An 18,104-nucleotide genomic window follows, 5' to 3' on the forward strand; every position below is an offset into this window, starting at 1 on the left:
CTGAGACAAGAGAATGAATTGTTCAAACTTCTCATTTGAAAAATGGGGCTTGTCCTTTGTATTTTGCTTATGGAAAACACAGGCATTGATTTCACAGCCTCAGCTTCAAAGCTTGATCTTTTCTTGGAATTCTAGAAGGGCATGGAGTGAAAGCAATAGGACTGATTTTTTTTTTTTTTTTTTTTTTTTGCAGTTGAATCTTTTTTTTTTTATCTTCATTTTATTGAGATATATTCACATACCATGCAGTCATACAAAACAAATCATACATTCAATTGTTCACAGTACCATTACATAGTTGTACATTCATCACCTAAATCAATCCCTGACACTTTCATTAGCACACACACAAAAATAATAAGAATAATAATTAAAGTGAAAAAGAGCAATTGAAGTAAAAAAGAACACTGGGTACCTTTGTCTGTTTGTTTGTTTGTTTCCTTCCCCTATTTTTCTACTCATCCATCCATAAACTAGACAAAGTGGAGTGTGGTCCTTATGGAAAACCCAATCCCATTGTCACTCCTCATAAGCTACATTTTTATACAATTGTCTTTGAGATTCATGGGTTCTGGGTTGTAGTTTGATAGTTTCAGGTATCCACCACCAGCTACCCCAATTCTTTAGAACCTAAAAAGGGTTGTCTCAATTGTGCGTAAGAGTGCCCATCAGAGTGACCTCTCGGCTCCTTTTGGAATCTCTCTGCCACTGAAGCTTATTTCATTTCCTTTCACATCCCTCTTTTGGTCAAGAAGATGTTCTCCGTCCCACGATGCCAGGTCTACATTCCTCCCTGGGAGTCATATTCCACGTTGCCAGGGAGATTTACACCCCTGGGTGTCTGATCCCACGTAGGGGGGAGGGCAGTGATTTCACCTTTCAAGTTGGCTTAGCCAGAGAGAGAGGGCCACATCTGAGCAACAAAGAGGCATTCGGGAGGAGGCTCTTAGGCACAACCATAGGGAGGCCTAGCCTCTCCTTTGCAGCAACCGTCTTCCCAAGGGTAAAACCTATGGTAGAGGGCTCAACCCATCAAACCACCAGTTCCCTATGTCTGTGGTCATGTTAGCAACCATTGAGGTGGAGTAGGCCAATACCCCTGTATTCTCCACAGGCTCCTCAAGGGGGCACTACATATTTTTTTCCTGATTTTTTTTTTTTTAACCTGTTCTTCCTTTTTAAATCAACTGCATGGGAAAAAAAAAAATTAAAAACAAAACAAAATAAAAAAATCAAACAAAAAAACAAAAACATACAATAAAAGAACATTTCAAAGAGACCATAACAAGGGAGTAAGAAAAAGACAACTAACCTAACTGCTTTACTTCCAACCTGTTCCTACTTTACCCCAAGGAAGTTACTTAATATAGCAACATTTCTGTGAACTTGCTCCTACTATATCCATCAGAAATTAACAGACCATAGTCATTCCTGGGCATCCCCAGAACGTTAAATAGCATATCTGTTCTTGGATTACTGTTCCCCCTTCCTTAATTGCTCTCTATTGCTAGTTCCCCTACATTCTACATTATAAACCATTCGTTTTTCATTTTTCAAAGTTCACATTAGTGGCAGCATGTAATATTTCTCTTTCTGTGCCTGGCTTATTTCGCTCAGCATTATGTCTTCAAGGTTCATCCATGTTGTCATATGTTTCACGAGATCGTTCCTTCTTACTGCCGCTTAGTATTCCATCGTGTGTATATACCACATTTTATTTATCCACTCATCTGTTGAAGGACATTTGGGTTGTTTCCATCTCTTAGCAATTGTGAATAATGCTGCTATGAACATTGGCGTTCAGATATCTGTTCGTGTCACTGCTTTCCGATCTTCCGGGTATATACCGAGAAGTGCAATCGCTGGATCGAATGGTAACTCTATATCTAGTTTTCTAAGGAACTGCCAGACTGACTTCCAGAGTGGCTGAACCATTATACAGTCCCACCAACAATGAATAAGAGTCCCAGTTTCTCCACATCCCCTCCAGCATTTGTAGTTTCCTGTTTGTTTAATGGCAGCCACTCTAATAGGTGTTAGATGGTATCTCATTGTGGTCTTAATTTGCATCTCTCTAATAGCTAGTGAAGCTGAACATTTTTTCATGTGTTTCTTGGCCATTTGTATTTCCTCTTCAGAGAACTGTCTTTTCATATCTTTTGCCCATTTTATAATTGGGCTGTCTGTACTATTGTCATTGAGTTGTAGGATTTCTTTATGTATGCAAGATATCAGTCTTTTGTCAGATACATGATTTCCAAAAATTTTTTCCCATTGAGTTGGCTGCCTCTTCACCTTTTTGAGAAATTCCTTTGAGGTGCAGAAACTTCTAAGCTTGAGGAGTTCCCATTTATCTATTTTTTCTTTTGTTGCTTGTGCTTTGGGTGTAAAGTCTAGGAAGTGGCCGCCTAATACAAGGTCTTGAAGATGTTTTCCTACATTATATTCTAGGAGTTTTATGGTACTTTCTTTTATATTGAGATCTTTCGTCCATTTTGAGTTAATTTTTGTGTAGGGTGTGAGGTAGGGGTCCTCTTTCATTCTTTTGGATATGGATAGCCAACTCTCCCAGCCCCATTTGTTGAATAGACCATTATGACTCAGTTCAGTGACTTTGGGGGCCTTATCAAAGATCAGTTGGCCATAGATCTGAGGGTCTATTTCTGAATTCTCAATTCGATTCAATTGATCTATATGTCTATCTTTGTGCCAGTACCATGCTGTTTTGACAACTGTGGCTTTATAATAAGCTTCAAAGTCAGGGAGTGTAAGTCCTCCCACTTCGTTTTTCTTTTTTAGAGTGTCTTTAGCAATTCGAGGCATCTTTCCTTTCCAAATAAATTTGATAACTAGCTTTTCCAAGTCTGCAAAGTAGGTTGTTGGAATTTTGATTGGGATTGCATTGAATCTGTAGATGAGTTTGGGTAGAATTGGCATCTTAATGACATTTAGCCTTCCTAACCATGAACATGGAATATTTTTCCATCTTTTAAGGTCCCCTTCTGTTTCTTTTAGTAGAGTTATGTAGTTTTCTTTGTATAGGTCTTTTACATCTTTGGTTAAGTTTATTCCTAGGTACTTGATTTTTTTAGTTGCTATTGAAAATGGTATCTTTTTCTTGAGTGTCTCTTCAGTTTGTTCATTTCTAGCATATAGAAACATTACTGACTTATGTGCATTAATCTTGTATCCCGCTACTTTGCTAAATTTGTTTATTAGCTCTAGTAGCTGTATCGTCGATTTCTCAGGGTTTTCCAGATATAAGATCATATCATCTGCAAACAATGACAGTTTTACTTCTTCTTTTCCAATTTGGATGCCTTTTATTTCTTTGTCTTGCCGGATTGCCCTGGCTAGCACTTCCAGCACAATGTTGAATAACAGTGGTGACAGCGGGCATCCTTGTCTTGTTCCTGATCTTAGAGGGAAGGCTTTCAGTCTCTCACCATTGAGTACTATGCTGGCTGTGGGTTTTTCATATATGCTCTTTATCATATTGAGGAAGTTTCCTTCAATTCCTACCTTTTGAAGTGTTTTTATCAAAAACGGATGTTGGATTTTGTCAAATGCTTTTTCAGCATCTATTGAGATAATCATTTGATTTTTCCCTTTTGAATTTTTAATGTGTTGTAATACGTTGATTGATTTTCTTATGTTGAACCATCCTTGCATGCCTGGAATGAACCCCACTTGGTCATGGTGTATGATTTTTTTAATGTGTCTTTGGATTCGATTTGCAAGTATTTTGTTGAGGATTTTTGCATCTATATTCATTAGGGAGATTGGCCGGTAGTTTTCCTTTTTTGTAGCATCTTTGCCTGGTTTTGGTATTAGATTGATGTTAGCTTCATAAAATGAGTTAGGTAGTGTTCCATTTTCTGCAATGTTTTGAAAGAGTTTGAGTAAGATTGGTGTCAGTTCTTTCTGGAAAGTTTGGTAGAATTCCCCTGTGAAGCCATCTGGCCCTGGGCATTTATTTGTGGGAAGATTTTTGATGACTGATTGGATCTCTTTGCTTGTGATGGGTTGGTTGAGGTCTTCTATTTCTTCTCTGGTCAGTCTAGGTTGTTCATATGTTTCCAGGAAATTGTCCATTTCCTCTACATTATCCAGTTTGTTGCCATACAGTTGTTCATAGTATCCTCTTATAATTTTTTTAATTTCTTCAGGATCTGCAGTTATGTCACCTTTTTCATTCATTATTTTGTTTATATGGGTCTTCTCTCTTTTTGATTTTGTCAGTCTAGCTAGGGGCTTGTCAATCTTCTTGATCTTCTCAAAGAACCAACTTTTGGTGATAGTTATCCTCTCTATTGTTTTTTTGTTCTCTATGTCATTTATTTCTGCTTTAAGCCTTGTTATTTCTTTTCTTCTACTTGGTTTAGGATTGGTTTGCTGTTCATTTTCTAGCTTCTTCAGTTGATCCATTAGTTCTTTGATTTTGGCTCTTTCTTCCTTTTTAATATATGCGTTTAGTGCTATAAATTTCCCCCTCAGCACTGCTTTTGCTGCATCCCATAGGTTTTGGTATGTTGTGTTCTCATTTTCATTCGTCTCTATATATTTAGCAATTTCTCTTGCTATTTCTTCTTTAACCCACTGACTGTTTAGGAGTGTGTTGTTTAACCTCCAGGTATTTGTGAATTTTCTAAGTCTCTGATGGTTATTGACTTCTAATTGTATTCCATTGTGGTCAGAGAATGTGCTTTGAATAATTTCAATCTTTTTAAATTTACTGAGGCTTGTTTTATGTCCCAGCATATGATCTATTCTGGAGAAAGTTCCATGAGCACTAGAAAAGTATGTGTATCCTGGTGATTTGGGATGTAATGTTCTGTATATGTCTGTTAAATCTGATTCATTTATCAGATTGTTTAGGTTTTCAATTTCCTTATTGGTCCTCTGTCTGGTTGATCTATCTATAGGAGAGAGTGATGTGTTGAAGTCTCCCACAATTATTGTGGAAACATCAGGGACTGATTTTGAATCTGCCACAACAGCTGGGATTTGAGGGACACCTGGGAGTTTAGAGCCCCTGATTTGTTTCATTATTATTACTATTGTAATTATTTGGAAGTGTTTACTGAAATACAGCGGAACCTGGCCTCATCTCTGGTTCCTGTTGTGGAGCCAGAGCCAACCCCAGACCCAGCAAAGTCTTCTGCTTGGGGCGAGCCAGGGACTAGGAGTCGGGAGATCGCCAAACTCCAGCCTCGCCGCTGAGCAGTTCCGACCTTGGGCAAGTCATCTCCTCTTGTGAAGGGGACTTTACAAGGCCACCCTAACATTGTCATACACGAGAACATCAACGTGGTGGCATTTAGCACGTGACATGTGAATACTGACTAGGATTTCTGGCCAAGATGGAGGTCAGAGCAAGGGGCTTGGAAGAGGCATTTGAGTTTGGTTGGGTGGTCTCTGTGCTTGGGCACCCTGGTAAGTTTCTGCGGGACCCATTTCTCTCTTAATTTCCATAGCTAATGAGTAAGGTGAGTTGAGTGAGCAAGAGTGTGTGTGCACGTGCAAGAGAGCAGAGGAGGATCTGTGGCCTGGCTGCCATTGCAGAGAGGTGTGAGAGTGGCTGCTTTTCAAATAGGCTTAACTAGTCCAAGGAGGAGGGTTGAAGGTGAGTTCGGACACATCCTTTGAAGGGCAATTTTCCAGAAAACGATGCTGAATTCAGTCTCTTGCTATTCAGTAGAAGAAGATAAAAAGATAATAAAAAGCAAGGGAAGGGGTACACAAATACTCAGCACAGCTCCCCACATCACTGACCCTGTCATTGGCAGGTGCTATTTATCTCTTGAATTGCTGCTCCAAAGGCAGCCAATAACATGCAATCCTTCCCTTGTTTCCTAGGAAACTAGCAATAGCATCTTGTTCCTCCTTCTTTTAACCTTCTTTGTGGGGCACTCTTATTCTCTCCTTCCCCTCTTTTTGTTGTTCTTGCTTGCTGGAATATAGGACGTAGATGGCAATTGAGAAAATCCTTGAATCTGTGAAGTCAAAGACTGTTGCAAGGTCATGCCTGCTGTTTCCCTGAAAAGCACTCCATTTACCAAATATTAATCAGATTAGAATGTACATCATCCCAGGCAAGTTGATAAATTATTGCTGTTATTTTCAAGAACCAGAGTGTCAGAGACATTGGGAAGTGCAAGGATCTGGCCTGAGTTGTCATATCAAGAGGCAGAACTTGACATGCTTGGGTCTTGAGGGCCCCAGTGGCTTCCCCTGCTTGCAGTGGCTCTTTCCAGCACAGCCACCTCCTGGACAGCAGGTGTAGAATGTGGCCTTTCCTGCTTGGGAGGCTTTTGTGGACGTGATACGGGCTGCAAAGGTCTGGGTGGCTCCTCCCAACATGAGAAGAGCAGGAGATTTGGGATCCTGTTCCCCACTGTGCAGCCTAACCTGCTGGGGGACTAGGAGCACCTGTCTGGGGCTCCGGGAGGTCGTACCTCCTACTGGCCCAGGTATTGGAGAGTTCACCAGAATTGAAACCACATAGATGCCCGTTCCTACAAGGCAGCTGACGGGCTGTGCAGTAAAGTAGAGCACACACACGTGTGTGCCTCAGTTTCCCCTTCTGTGAAATGCAGCACTTAGGCTAAATCAGCACTGCTGAAGACTGAGATGTACAGATGATTTTAGGTGGTACAGAGAGGACTTTGCATAGAATAGAGAATTCTTATTCTGAAGGATTATCTGCAGAACGAAGCATTCCTGGTTGGTGTGAACATACCTTTAGTGCCTCTAACGTCGTGACTCTCCCTTTTTAAACACGCGTGGCAGGCCTTCACACCCTTTTGTTCACTTACGTGTATTTTTACTGTTGCTTTCTATTTATACTGGTTCTATGTTTATAGTTGTAATTTTTCAAACTTTTCGTTCGGAAATAATTTCAAATTTACACAAAGTTGCAGTATAAAGAACAACCATTTACCCTTTACCCAGTTTTGCCTTTTAACATTGTACCCTGTTGCTTTCTCATTTGCATTCTCTTTCTCTCTCTCTCTCTCTACACACACACAATTTTTTTTTCTGGGTAACTTGCATACATCATGGTCCTTTACTCCTAAACACTTCAACGTGCGTTTTCTAAGAATAGGGATATTCTCTTTCATAACCAGAGTAAAATTATCAACTTATCAAAACTTCTCTACTGTCCATGTCCCAGTTGTGTCCATTGACCTCTAATAATGTCCTTTATAGCATATTTTCCCGTCTGGTACAACATCCAACCTAGGGTCAAGTAGTGCCTTTAACTGTTGTATCTCTTTAGCCTCCTTTAATCTGCAACATTTCCATAGTCTTTGTCTTTTATGACATTGACATTTTTGAAGATTTCAGGATCCCTCTCCCCCTTTTTCTTTATTACAATGTTCCTTGTTTTATCTTTAATGTTTCCTCTTGATTAGATTGAGGTTATGCGTTCCTTTTTTTCCCCCCACAGGTTTGTCATTAGTTTTTATGAATTTGAAATTTATGAACTTTAAGAAGTAAAAAGTGGAGTTACACATCAAAAAGTACAATACAATATTACTAGCATTTATAATTACTTACATGGTTGAGGTTATGTGTTCTTGACTGGCATATGGCATAGGAAATGTGTTCTCAGGCTGTCATTTCTGGAGGCATGTGATGTTTATCTGTCCTTCATGGGTAATGTCAAATTTTGTTCACCTGGTTAAGGTGTGGCCCAGTTTCTCCACCCTTATAATTTTTTTTTCTTTGCAACTAGTACAGTCTATGGGTAAACACATTGAGACAATGCAGATATCCTGCTTCTTATCAAAGTTTCCCCCTTATTTGGTATCCACTGATGATTCTTTTATATATATATATATATATATATATATATATATATATATATTTATAATTCAATTTTATTGAGATATATTCACATACCATGCAGTCATACAAAGCGTACAATCGTTCACAGTACCATTAGATGATTCTTTCTTGAGCCAATCTTTAGTTTTCCCTCAGTGTTTAAAAGTATGTCCTTGACATTCTACCCTAACCAAGATCCCTCTCTTCCCTCCATTTATTTATCTATTTGTTTTGTTTTGTTTTGTTTTTAAATTCAATTTTATTGAGATATATTCGCATACCATACAGTCATCCATAGTGTATAATCAGTTACTCATAGTACCATTATATAGTTGTGCATTCCTCACCACAATTTTTGAACATTTTCATTACCACACAAAAAAAAGAATAAAAATTAAAGTTAAAAAGAACACCCAAAACATCCCATACCCCCCATCCCTCCCTATTCATTTACTTTTTGTCCTCACTGTTCTATTCATCTGTCCATACACTGTATAAAAGGAGTGGGAGCTATATAGTTATACAATCATCTTCAAGAATAAAGGCTACTGGGTTGCAGTTAAACAGCTTCAGGTATTTTCCTCCAGCTATTCCAATACGCTAAAAACTACAAAGGGATATCTATATAATGCATAAGAATAACCTCCAGGATGACCTCTTGACTCTAATTGAGATCTCTCAGTCACTGAAACTTTATTTTGTTTTATTTGTCTTCCTTATTTTGGTCCAAGAAGGCTTTCTCAATCCCATGACCCCAGGGCCACGCTCATCCCTGCAAGTCATATCCCATGTTGCCAGGGAGACATACACCCTTGGGAGTCATGTCCCACGGAGGGGGCAGGCAGTGAGTTTACCTGCAGAGTTGGCTTAGAGAGAGAGGCCACATCTGAGCAACAAAAGAGGATATCTGGGGGTGACTTTTAGGCACAATTTTTTTTTTAAATTCAGTTTTATTGAAATATAGTCACATACCATACAGTCATCTGTGGTATACAATCAACTGTTCACAGTACAATCATATAGTTATGCATTCATCACCACAATCTATTTCTGAACATTTTCCTTACATTAGAAAGAATCAGAATAAGAATAACAAATAAAAGTAAAAGAAGAACACCCGAATCGTCCCCCCCATCCCACCCTATTTTTCATTCAATTTTTGTCCCCATTTTTCTACTCATCCATCCATACACTAGATAAAAGGAGTGTGATCCACAAGGTTTTCACAATCACACTGTCACCCCTTATAATCTACATTATTATACAGTTGTCTTCAGGAGTCCAGACTACTGGATTGGAGTTTGATAGTTTCAGGTATTTACTTCCAGCTATTCCAATACATTAAAACCTAAGAGGTGTTAGCTATATAGTGCATAAGAATGTCCACCAGAGTGACATCTCAACTCCATTTGAAATCTCTCAGCCACTGAAAGTCTTTCATCTCATTTTGCATCCCCCTTTTGATTAAGAAGATATTCTCAATCCCATGATGCTGGGTCCAGATTCATCCCTGGGAGTCATATCCTGCGTTGCCAGGGAGATTTATGGCACAATTTTAAGTAGACTTAGTCTCTCCTTTACAGCAACAAATTTTATAAGGGTAAGCTCCAATCTTGAGGGCTCAGCATTCCAAATCGGTAGTCCCCAATGCTTGTGAGAATATCATCAATTCCCCAGGTGGGGAAATTTAATATTTCCACATTTTCCCTCAGTTCCTCAAGGGGGCTTTGCAAGTACATTTTTATTCTGTGCCCAAATTACTCTGGGATGTATTGGGGTGTCACACTAGCCTGTACAAACCAACCAGATTTCACTCCCTATTTAGCGTTCCATGTAAGTATGTTGTTTGAATAAACTGACCATACAAATTAAATCATATAGTGTGTTACAAACAGTATAGATTTTGCGCCTCATAAACGTCTCCTCCTTTGGTCTCACACAGAAGTTGAAGTTTTAAAAGCACTGTCAATATCATCCTTTACCCTTTAGTCTGATTTACCTTAGTCCATTTCGTTCATATCTCTAACTGAAGTCTCTTTTTGTCAGACTCCTTATCTATTTTTTATTGGTATGGACTCATGCATTCCCATTTTTTAATGATTTATAATTCATTATTGTGTTTGATTATTTGGGTGCTCAAATGGTCCCAGATTTGGCCAGCAGGAACCGTTCAAGCTGATTGCTACGTCCTTGTGATAAGTCTATCATTTTTTTGGAGCAGTCCCTATTTTCTGGCATAACAAAATTTTGGGGTTCGTCTTGTATCTACCTTGCCCATCCCTGGGATGAGCCATTTCTCTGAAGAGCCCTGATGGGTTCTCAATGGGCAGTGGTATTAGAGAACAAGGTCTGGGAGCCTGTGTGCTCATTGCTACTGGGATGTCTTTGCTTCTTGGCCCCTTCAGCGGACAGAGTCAGGAAACTTATGCATGTAGATATACAAAAACGCATTTATACTTACATTCATGTGCATAAATACAAGCTTACATGTACATATTTTAGAAATATTTCCATTCTAATCCATTCCTGCAGGGTCCTTTCTTGCCTTCTCCCATCCCATATTTCTCTGTCTCCTCTTCCACAGTGAAGACCCTGGTTCCCAACATAAGCAGCATCAAACTTACAGAAGTTTCAGAATTGCTTTGCCCACACCACTATGATAAACAAATGACGAAAAAGAGTTCAGGATTTGTTTACAACTCTTTCCCTCATCCCCAGTACTTCACTTGCATTAAAACTGAGGGTTTATAGTCAAGTGTTGTGTTCAGAAACTGCTTGGATTAGTCCATCCTTCCTTCCTTTCTTTAGCTCCTTCAGGATGGGTATAGTAGTCATTTAAAATAAATGTGGGTTCTTTTTTTATTTTTTTTTCAATTTGCTTTAGGTTATGGTTTTCCCTTCCCATACTTATAGATTTGAATTCCCTTTTTGAATATATAGAATGTTAAAAACTTCAAAATTCTGTAAAAGTTCAAGGAAGTGTCCCTCCCTCCTATACCCCTCCCCCCCCAGGTAACCGACCTAATTGTTTTCTGGATTATCCTTCCTGTGTTTGGTAAAAATAAGCAGAGTTATGTGTGCTTTATTATTTTCCCTTCTTTCTTACATGCAAGGTAGCATATTATATCTCCTCTTTTGCCCTTTGCCCTTTTCACTTAATAGCCCTGGAAGTCCCTCCATGGCAGTTGACAGAGGTCTTCCTCATTCTTCACATCTGCACTTTATGTATGGACCATAGTTTATTCAACCAATCTCCTAGGCATGGACAGTTAGGTGGTTTCCAGTATTTTGCAATTACAGATAATACTGCAAAGAATATCCTGTGTGTGTGTTTTCATATTGTTGGAAGTATATCTTCAGGATAAATTCCTCGAGGTGGGATGGCTAGGTTGAAGGGTATAGTAATGATTTAACATTTCCTTTTCAAATGTATTCAAGTAAAAAAAAAAGTGAGAGTTTAAATAAAATGATTAAATAAATAACAAACAATACAGACAACACAGGCATGGCAAAATTGTAAAGGTGGGTGGATGACTGAAGTTTGAACAAAACTGGGCTAGATTATTGCTCTAGTACCTTCCACTCCAAAACAAACCTGCTGGGGGCTGAGGGGGCAGGAGCTCACAGTGTAACTGAGGTTCAAAGGCAGCCCCTGGAAATCCTCCTTAGAGACTGAGCCCTGGCCTTGGTGGCCACAGATTGAAATCCGTGTCCACGGGTGGGAAATCCGTGTTCTTTCTCCCCAAGAACTTTTACAGAATTTTGAAGTTTTTAACATTCTATATATTCAAAAAAGAAATTCAAATCTATAAGTATGGGAAGGGGGAACCATAACCTAAAGCAATTTGAAAAAAACAATAAAAAAAGAACCTACATTTATTTTAAATGACTACTATACCCATCCTGAAGGAGATAAAGAAAGAAAGGAAGGATGGACTAATCCAGGCAGTTTCTGGTTGAGCCCACTGATCTGCTTCCCCTGGTGGCAGAAGCGTGGCAACATGGGAAGGGCAACTTGGCTACCCTGAGGCAGGCATGGAGGCAACATGGAGGAGTGGAGTGGGGCCTGGCTGCTGGGGAGGTGGCGGAAGAGCTAAGAAGGCATTGCAAAGCAATACCAGATGCTCTGGAGTGGTGTAGAGAGGGGTCCTCTGTGACCTGAATCGCCAGGAGAGGGCAAACCCTCTTCAGCGTTCTCTTAAAGATGGCAGCAGAATCCCTTTTAGAGTTGTGCTTGATAATCTGGAGAGACCTTCTCCATAGAAGCTTCTTTCTCCCCAAGGCCCACATAGAATTTTTGCTTTCTGTCTCAGGGAGTTAGCAGACCCTAGGAAGGAGCCACTGTTTCTCAGAGTTGAGGGATAAAATTGCTTAAAAAAAGGAAGAATTTGTTTGGCATCAGAAAAACTAATTTGCATTCATTTAGAGAATTAATGTAAGTGGTACAGCCCATGCCCCAGCTGTGTGGGCTGGATAAGGGGTACCTTGGTGTGGGGTGGGAAAGATACAGCTGTGAGGGCCGGGGCGAAGCCAAGGTCTGGGCAGCACGCTGTGTGTGGAGGGCCCGCCTGGGCCTGACCTGCTGTAGGATATGGGGTGGGTGGGGCTTGGCGGGGATGGGGGGTACTCATTCTAGGAGATTGTTTCCCACTTTGCACCTCTGAGCCTCTGTTTACTCATGCATGATATCCAGGGCTGTGCCAAGACAGTGGTTTTCAGGCAGCTTTGTGTGAAGCCCCAGAGTTCCAGAAAGAGGCTGTTGGGCCCTCTGTGGTATGTCCAAGGGAACCCACCCACCGTTCATCTGGAGTGGCTCTACTTTCATCTGCTGGCCGTAGTGGCATGTCCGAAAATGCCATTTGAAATGAAGGTCCAGCTGCTTAAAAGAAGTTTGAAAAGCACCAGATTGGTTTATCTTAAGCCTCTCCTCTGCTCCGAAATTCTGATAGTATCCAGGGAGATGAAAAAGCCAAAGAGGGACAACCATGTCATGGTAGGCTTGGTCCTCAGCACCAGGACATGGCCTGTGAGCTTGGGGAGTCCTTGGAGCTGAGTTCCTGCTGTGTCAGCTAGGCAGGAGCCAGAGCTGAGCCTGCGGAAGGGTGCCCTACAGCAGAGCAGGAGGTGGCTTTGCAGGGCGCAGGATAGTAGCTAGAGGCCCCAGTGTCTCTGATGGCATTCCCCATCAGAAACAAACAAACAAGCAAATGTAAGCACGCATCCCTTAAACATGCAGATACACACACACACATTTGTATTACTGTGCCAATGTTATATACGTTATAAAACAAACAAAATGGAGATTTTTAAAAAGATGAGCATACCTGAAAATAAAAGTCTTACTGCACCACCTTCCTGGTCTTTGCCAGGTCTTGTGTACTGCTTCTACTACTACCTACACAGTAGTTTTCTTTGAGTTAACTCAGTTGTTTTTTTTCTTTTTCCCTTAAATTTAGCCTTATCTTTAGTAATATCCACAAAATAATGGGTTTTCTGTGCAGTTTGAAGTTTCTTCTAATGTATATTAAAATAAATGCAAGCTACACAAACAAAATGTCTGTCCGCATACCCCTTAAAAACCACGGGCCCACCGTGTGTCCCCTCAGCAGGGACTACCCTGTGGGAATCTCCAGTCTATGGAATCTGACTTCTGAGTAGATTGAGCGGGAAGGGGGTGGTGAGAGAGAGCCCATAGAGGTCTGGGAGCCACCTGGATGTGCATGGGTACACTCTGCCATCCGAAGGGTGGTCACAAACACAGCCATGCTGCACGGAGTCTGGGAGGTGTAGGTAGGGATGAAAACCCTCTGCCTGAGAGCCTTGTGTGCACACGATGATCACAGGCTGAGTTGAGCACATAGACAACCCCTGCTACACATAGAAACTGGCATCCATTATTGCTAGCCCTGCCTGCTGCCAGAACTTCCTGCTTTGAGCTTGTGGGGGAAACAGATATGACGAGAGCAGTCATCCAGTTATCGGCTGTTTATTGAGCACCTACTGTGTGCCAAGCCCTGGGTTAGACAAGGGGGATACAGTAGAGAACAAGGCAGACAAGGTTGCTAGTTGTAGGCAGTCCACATTTGACTGTGAACAAGCAAACTAATAAATAGGGAATATGAAATCCAGGTAGTTATAAGTGCTATAAAGTAATAATAAGGTAAAGGAGGAAGGGAAGAGAAAGACAATCTCCCATACAGAAGAATTCCAAATAATATATGTAGATACTCCCCTCTCAGAAATCCCCACTCCTTAAGTGTGGGCTGTGCTTAATGACTTGCTTCCTAATAGTACGGTGGGGAGAGAAGGGAAAGAGTAACTTTACAGGGGAAAAATCTGATGAACACTGGCCTGACTCAGGGTGACAAGGTCACCGTCAACAGTTGTGCGTGAGGTAGGGAGCATGTTGTCTTAATATGATGTGGTGAGAAGGGAACTTCACCTCTGTGGTCTTCCCCTACCCCCAAAACCCATAATCTCAGGCTGACCATGAGAGAAACATCAGACAAACCCAGATTGAGGGGCATTCCATGAAATTCCTGGCCAGCACTACTCAGACGGTCAAGGTCATTAAACACAAGAAGAGTCTGAGGAACTGTCACGGCAGAGGAGCCCAGAGAGGCATGACAGCTAAATGTAACCCGGGGTCCTGGGTGGGAAACCGGGCTAGCAGAAGGACATTAGGTCAAAGCTAGGGAGAGCTGAATAAAGTATGCAGTTAATAATAATTTGAAAAGAGCTAAAGGGAAAAACTGGGGTGTTGGTGTCCAGGAAGAAGTCTTGAAGGAGGTGGCATTTGAACTGAGCCTCGGATGATGTGATGGAGTCTTGTGTGGGAAGGGAAGACCTGGGGGAGAGCAGTCTGGGCAGAGGAAATTCCGGGTGGGGTTCCTGAGGCGGAAGCGAGCCCGGGCATTCAGGGCACAGCTGGGCTGGCCAGAGTGAGTGAGGGAGGCGGACAGGGCCAGGAGGAGAGGACAGGTGGACGGGGCAGGCCATGCTGGGCCATGGACCATGGGAAGGCACTTGGATCCCATCCCACGTGTGATGGGAAGGTGTTTTGGACAGAAGGGAGACATACAGTAACTTCTAATTAAAATCTCTTCTGTATATGGGGTGGGGGAGGGTTGTCAAGAAAGGAAGCAGGGGCCAGTTAGGAGCCTTCCACATCGTCCAGGGGAAGGGCTGGTGGCTTGGATTTGAGTGGGGGCACGTCAGAGCCCACAGCACATGTTCTCATCCTTTTGGAAATGGGAATTTAGGTTCACATTTCATCTTGGTTTTTTTGTTTGTTTGTTTTTTATAAATCATTTCTCTGTCATTTCTCCCCAAGATGGGGGAAATGGCCTGAACTCTGAGATCCATGGGGAGATGGAGTATTTGAAAGCCCACACCTGCCTGGCAGGGGCCGTGGTTTGGAGACACCTGGAAGTGCAACCGTCATCCATCTTTAACTGAAATATTTTTCTTTAGTAGTTCACAAATGTTTCTGAAAAATAAAAATGTATACCATAGTAAAGTCAGTTACTGTAACTTGCCTTTGTTTAATTGGGAAAAAAAAAACAGAGTTCCTAAACTCTGTCTGCCTTTTGAAAGCTGCGAGGAGAACAGGAAAACAAAAGGCTTCACGGTCATGTCAGGGCCTTTCCTCAAATGTAAGCAGCTTTAGAATATTTTCAGTGAATTTGGTTATGTTTTGTTAACCACGTATTTCTTCTAAGTTGCGTCAAATCCTTTGGGAAGTTAGTGTGATATCAGTAAAGTAAAATAAAAACCCTTTTTTGATCCTGAAATAAATTACGGCAATTCATATTCTTGTTAAAATCAGTCAAAAACGCGTTTTTTGGCGTTGCTGAGATGAATGGAAAGAAGGATTCTGACCTCCATCTTTATTTTCCCCCAGTGTGTGGCTGGGGTTGATGTCACCACTTTTGAACATTTGCCAAATGTGTAACATGCCAGACATGTTAGGCGCAGTTTATGCAACTTATTCTCAAACATGAGTATGTGTATAAATGCAGGCCTGCAAAGCTGTCCGGCCTCATCCCCATTTCTGTTTGTTTCCAGAGATAGAGATGGTGATCATGGAGCGCAAGCTCTCAGAGTTGGCTGCCAGCGCCTCCGTGCGGGAGCAGAACACTACGGATGAGGAGAAGAGCGCTGCTGCCACGGGCTGCGAGAGTGTGCAGTGGAGCAGGTAGCTGCCTGGAGGGCCGGTCTCCCCACCTGCCGTCAGGATGGGGTTGCTTCTCAGTCTCGGGGAGAAGATGGGGATGAGCAGGAGGCCCCAGGTGCCTTGGCCAGCATTGCCCAGCCCAGCATGATCCCTAAGAATAACGCAAGGCCTCTTCCTGCCATCCTGAATGGCCCCCTCTGTCTCTCAGTCAGGCTGTCCTTCCTTTCCCTGCTCCCCCTCCAGCCTCTGGCCACCAGAGGCACAATTCCTCTCCAGGGGCTATGGGGACAGGGCCGCAGCTCGACACTGCAGTGCTCCTCAGCGCTTAGAAAGAGAATGACCGGGTTACAGTGCCGCCACCCCCTGGAGCACTGGGGGGCTGGCCCTGCTGGGTGGTGTGGGCACAACCTGACTCCGGTTGCTCCTGGCAGTGCTCTCCAGGCCCAAAGAAGGATTCCCGATGTCTTGTTCCCATTCATTCACTGCCACACACACCACCGTCCCCAGAGCGGGCCCTCATGACTCAGATGACAGCCAGCATGAGGGAATGCTGCTGTTTACCTTTGACTTTTTGCCTGATTGCTCATTTCAGTGATAGCCTGCTGAACCTAAATCCTCTCGAATCTTCACAAGGCCATGTTTCCCGGAATCTTGCTGTTGCATCACCCCCAAGAGAATGGGATTGGGTGGAAGGTTGCAGTGAATTGTTAGGAGGGCTTCTTCATTTCAGGGTTGTTCCCTTATAGAGGGGTGCCAGTGCCCAGACCCACATGATGACACCCGACCCTACCGTGGTGTTAATAAATACCCAGCAAGCCCTGCGATATCTGTCAGACTGCAAGTCATTCATTTCCTGAACCCTCAAATGGGGTGGCACAAGTATGTATGCACATGCACGCACACACGCACACGCACACACCATCCTATTGATTAGTCAAACTTAAGTGAAGGGTTGAAGCACACTAATTTTTTCCCTCCACATCTTGTTTATCTCTTTATTTGGCATGTGTTTCAATTATCCAACAGAAGGAATTAATTTTAAGCAGACGCACAAGGGAGCCATTTTTTGTTTTGTTAAATAAAAAACATTGCAACATTGGTATGGACTATCAATTATTGTAACTTATAAAGGCCTTTCTGATTTTGCTTGGCAGAAAAAAAAGTAACTCATAAATCTGAAAATTAAGGAAATCATTTCAAACACAGAAAGGGAAGGAAGCCAGAAATCTTAGATGCTCAGCACAGCATTTTTAGAATAGGAGTAATTGGAAAAACCGCAAATGACTGGCATTGGGGATGCTTATGCAAATTAAGGAATATCTGCTTAATAGAATATTAACCACTGCTTTTAAATGAACATTTGTCATGATGTGTTCAATTTCTTAGGAGCTAGTAAGTGGAAACAGGGCACGTAATTTGCATAGTGTAGTAATGCTATAGCTTTGCTAAAGGAAGAAAACCACCTGTGTATTGCCAAAAAAAAAAAAAGGAAAAAAATGGACCAAAATATTATCCTTAAATGTTGAGTTGATGTGTCTTTTTTTCTGAGTCCCAGTGAAGAGAGGGGTTTTCTTAGAGTTGATGGAGATTGTTTTGTAACTTTGGGCAACTTTAACTGGCTTCTTCTACCTTGTAACTTATAATGGAAACTGATTCAGGTGCCATGAGTTGGGCTGCCCACGGGCTTGTCAAAGTGCAAGCCAGGAACCTTTGGGCCAGATCTCTGCCCTCCACTGAAACTGAAGGGCACAGAATAGACTGGCCAAGGTGGAGCGTTGCTTTCTACTTTGCAAAAGTTTCAAGTTTGTTGGTGATCAGAAACATTGCCACTGCCATCTGTCACCCCAGTTCCCAACACTGAGGCAGGGAGGGTGCTGGGATGAGGGAGAGTGGAAATTTGTTCTCTGTGGCATGATCTCGGCCTCGTTCCATTTACCCAAAGACACAGCATGGTAGAAGGAAGAACTATTCTTATATTCCTCCTACTTTATGGGTGATAGCGCATGGGGGTTTAATATAGACCTAAGAAACTGAAAACCATTCAAAACGTTATTTCTTTTCTTTAAAAAAATCAAAAAAAAAAAAATATGAAAGT

General features: G+C 41.9%; 1 protein-coding gene across 7 annotated transcripts in view; it reads left to right on the forward strand.

Moving 5' to 3' along the window:
* Nucleotides 1-18,104, forward strand: part of CLEC16A (C-type lectin domain containing 16A) — a 228,115-nt gene that overhangs the window by 58,613 nt on the left and 151,398 nt on the right. For all 7 annotated transcript variants that reach the window (XM_037815367.1, XM_037815369.1, XM_037815363.1 and 4 more), the window contains one exon: nt 15,901-16,030. In XM_037815367.1, the coding sequence (XP_037671295.1) occupies nt 15,901-16,030 (130 nt within the window). The remainder of the gene's footprint in view (nt 1-15,900; nt 16,031-18,104) is intronic.

This window comes from Choloepus didactylus, chromosome 21, assembly GCF_015220235.1.
Source record: "Choloepus didactylus isolate mChoDid1 chromosome 21, mChoDid1.pri, whole genome shotgun sequence".
NCBI lineage: Eukaryota > Metazoa > Chordata > Mammalia > Pilosa > Megalonychidae > Choloepus > Choloepus didactylus.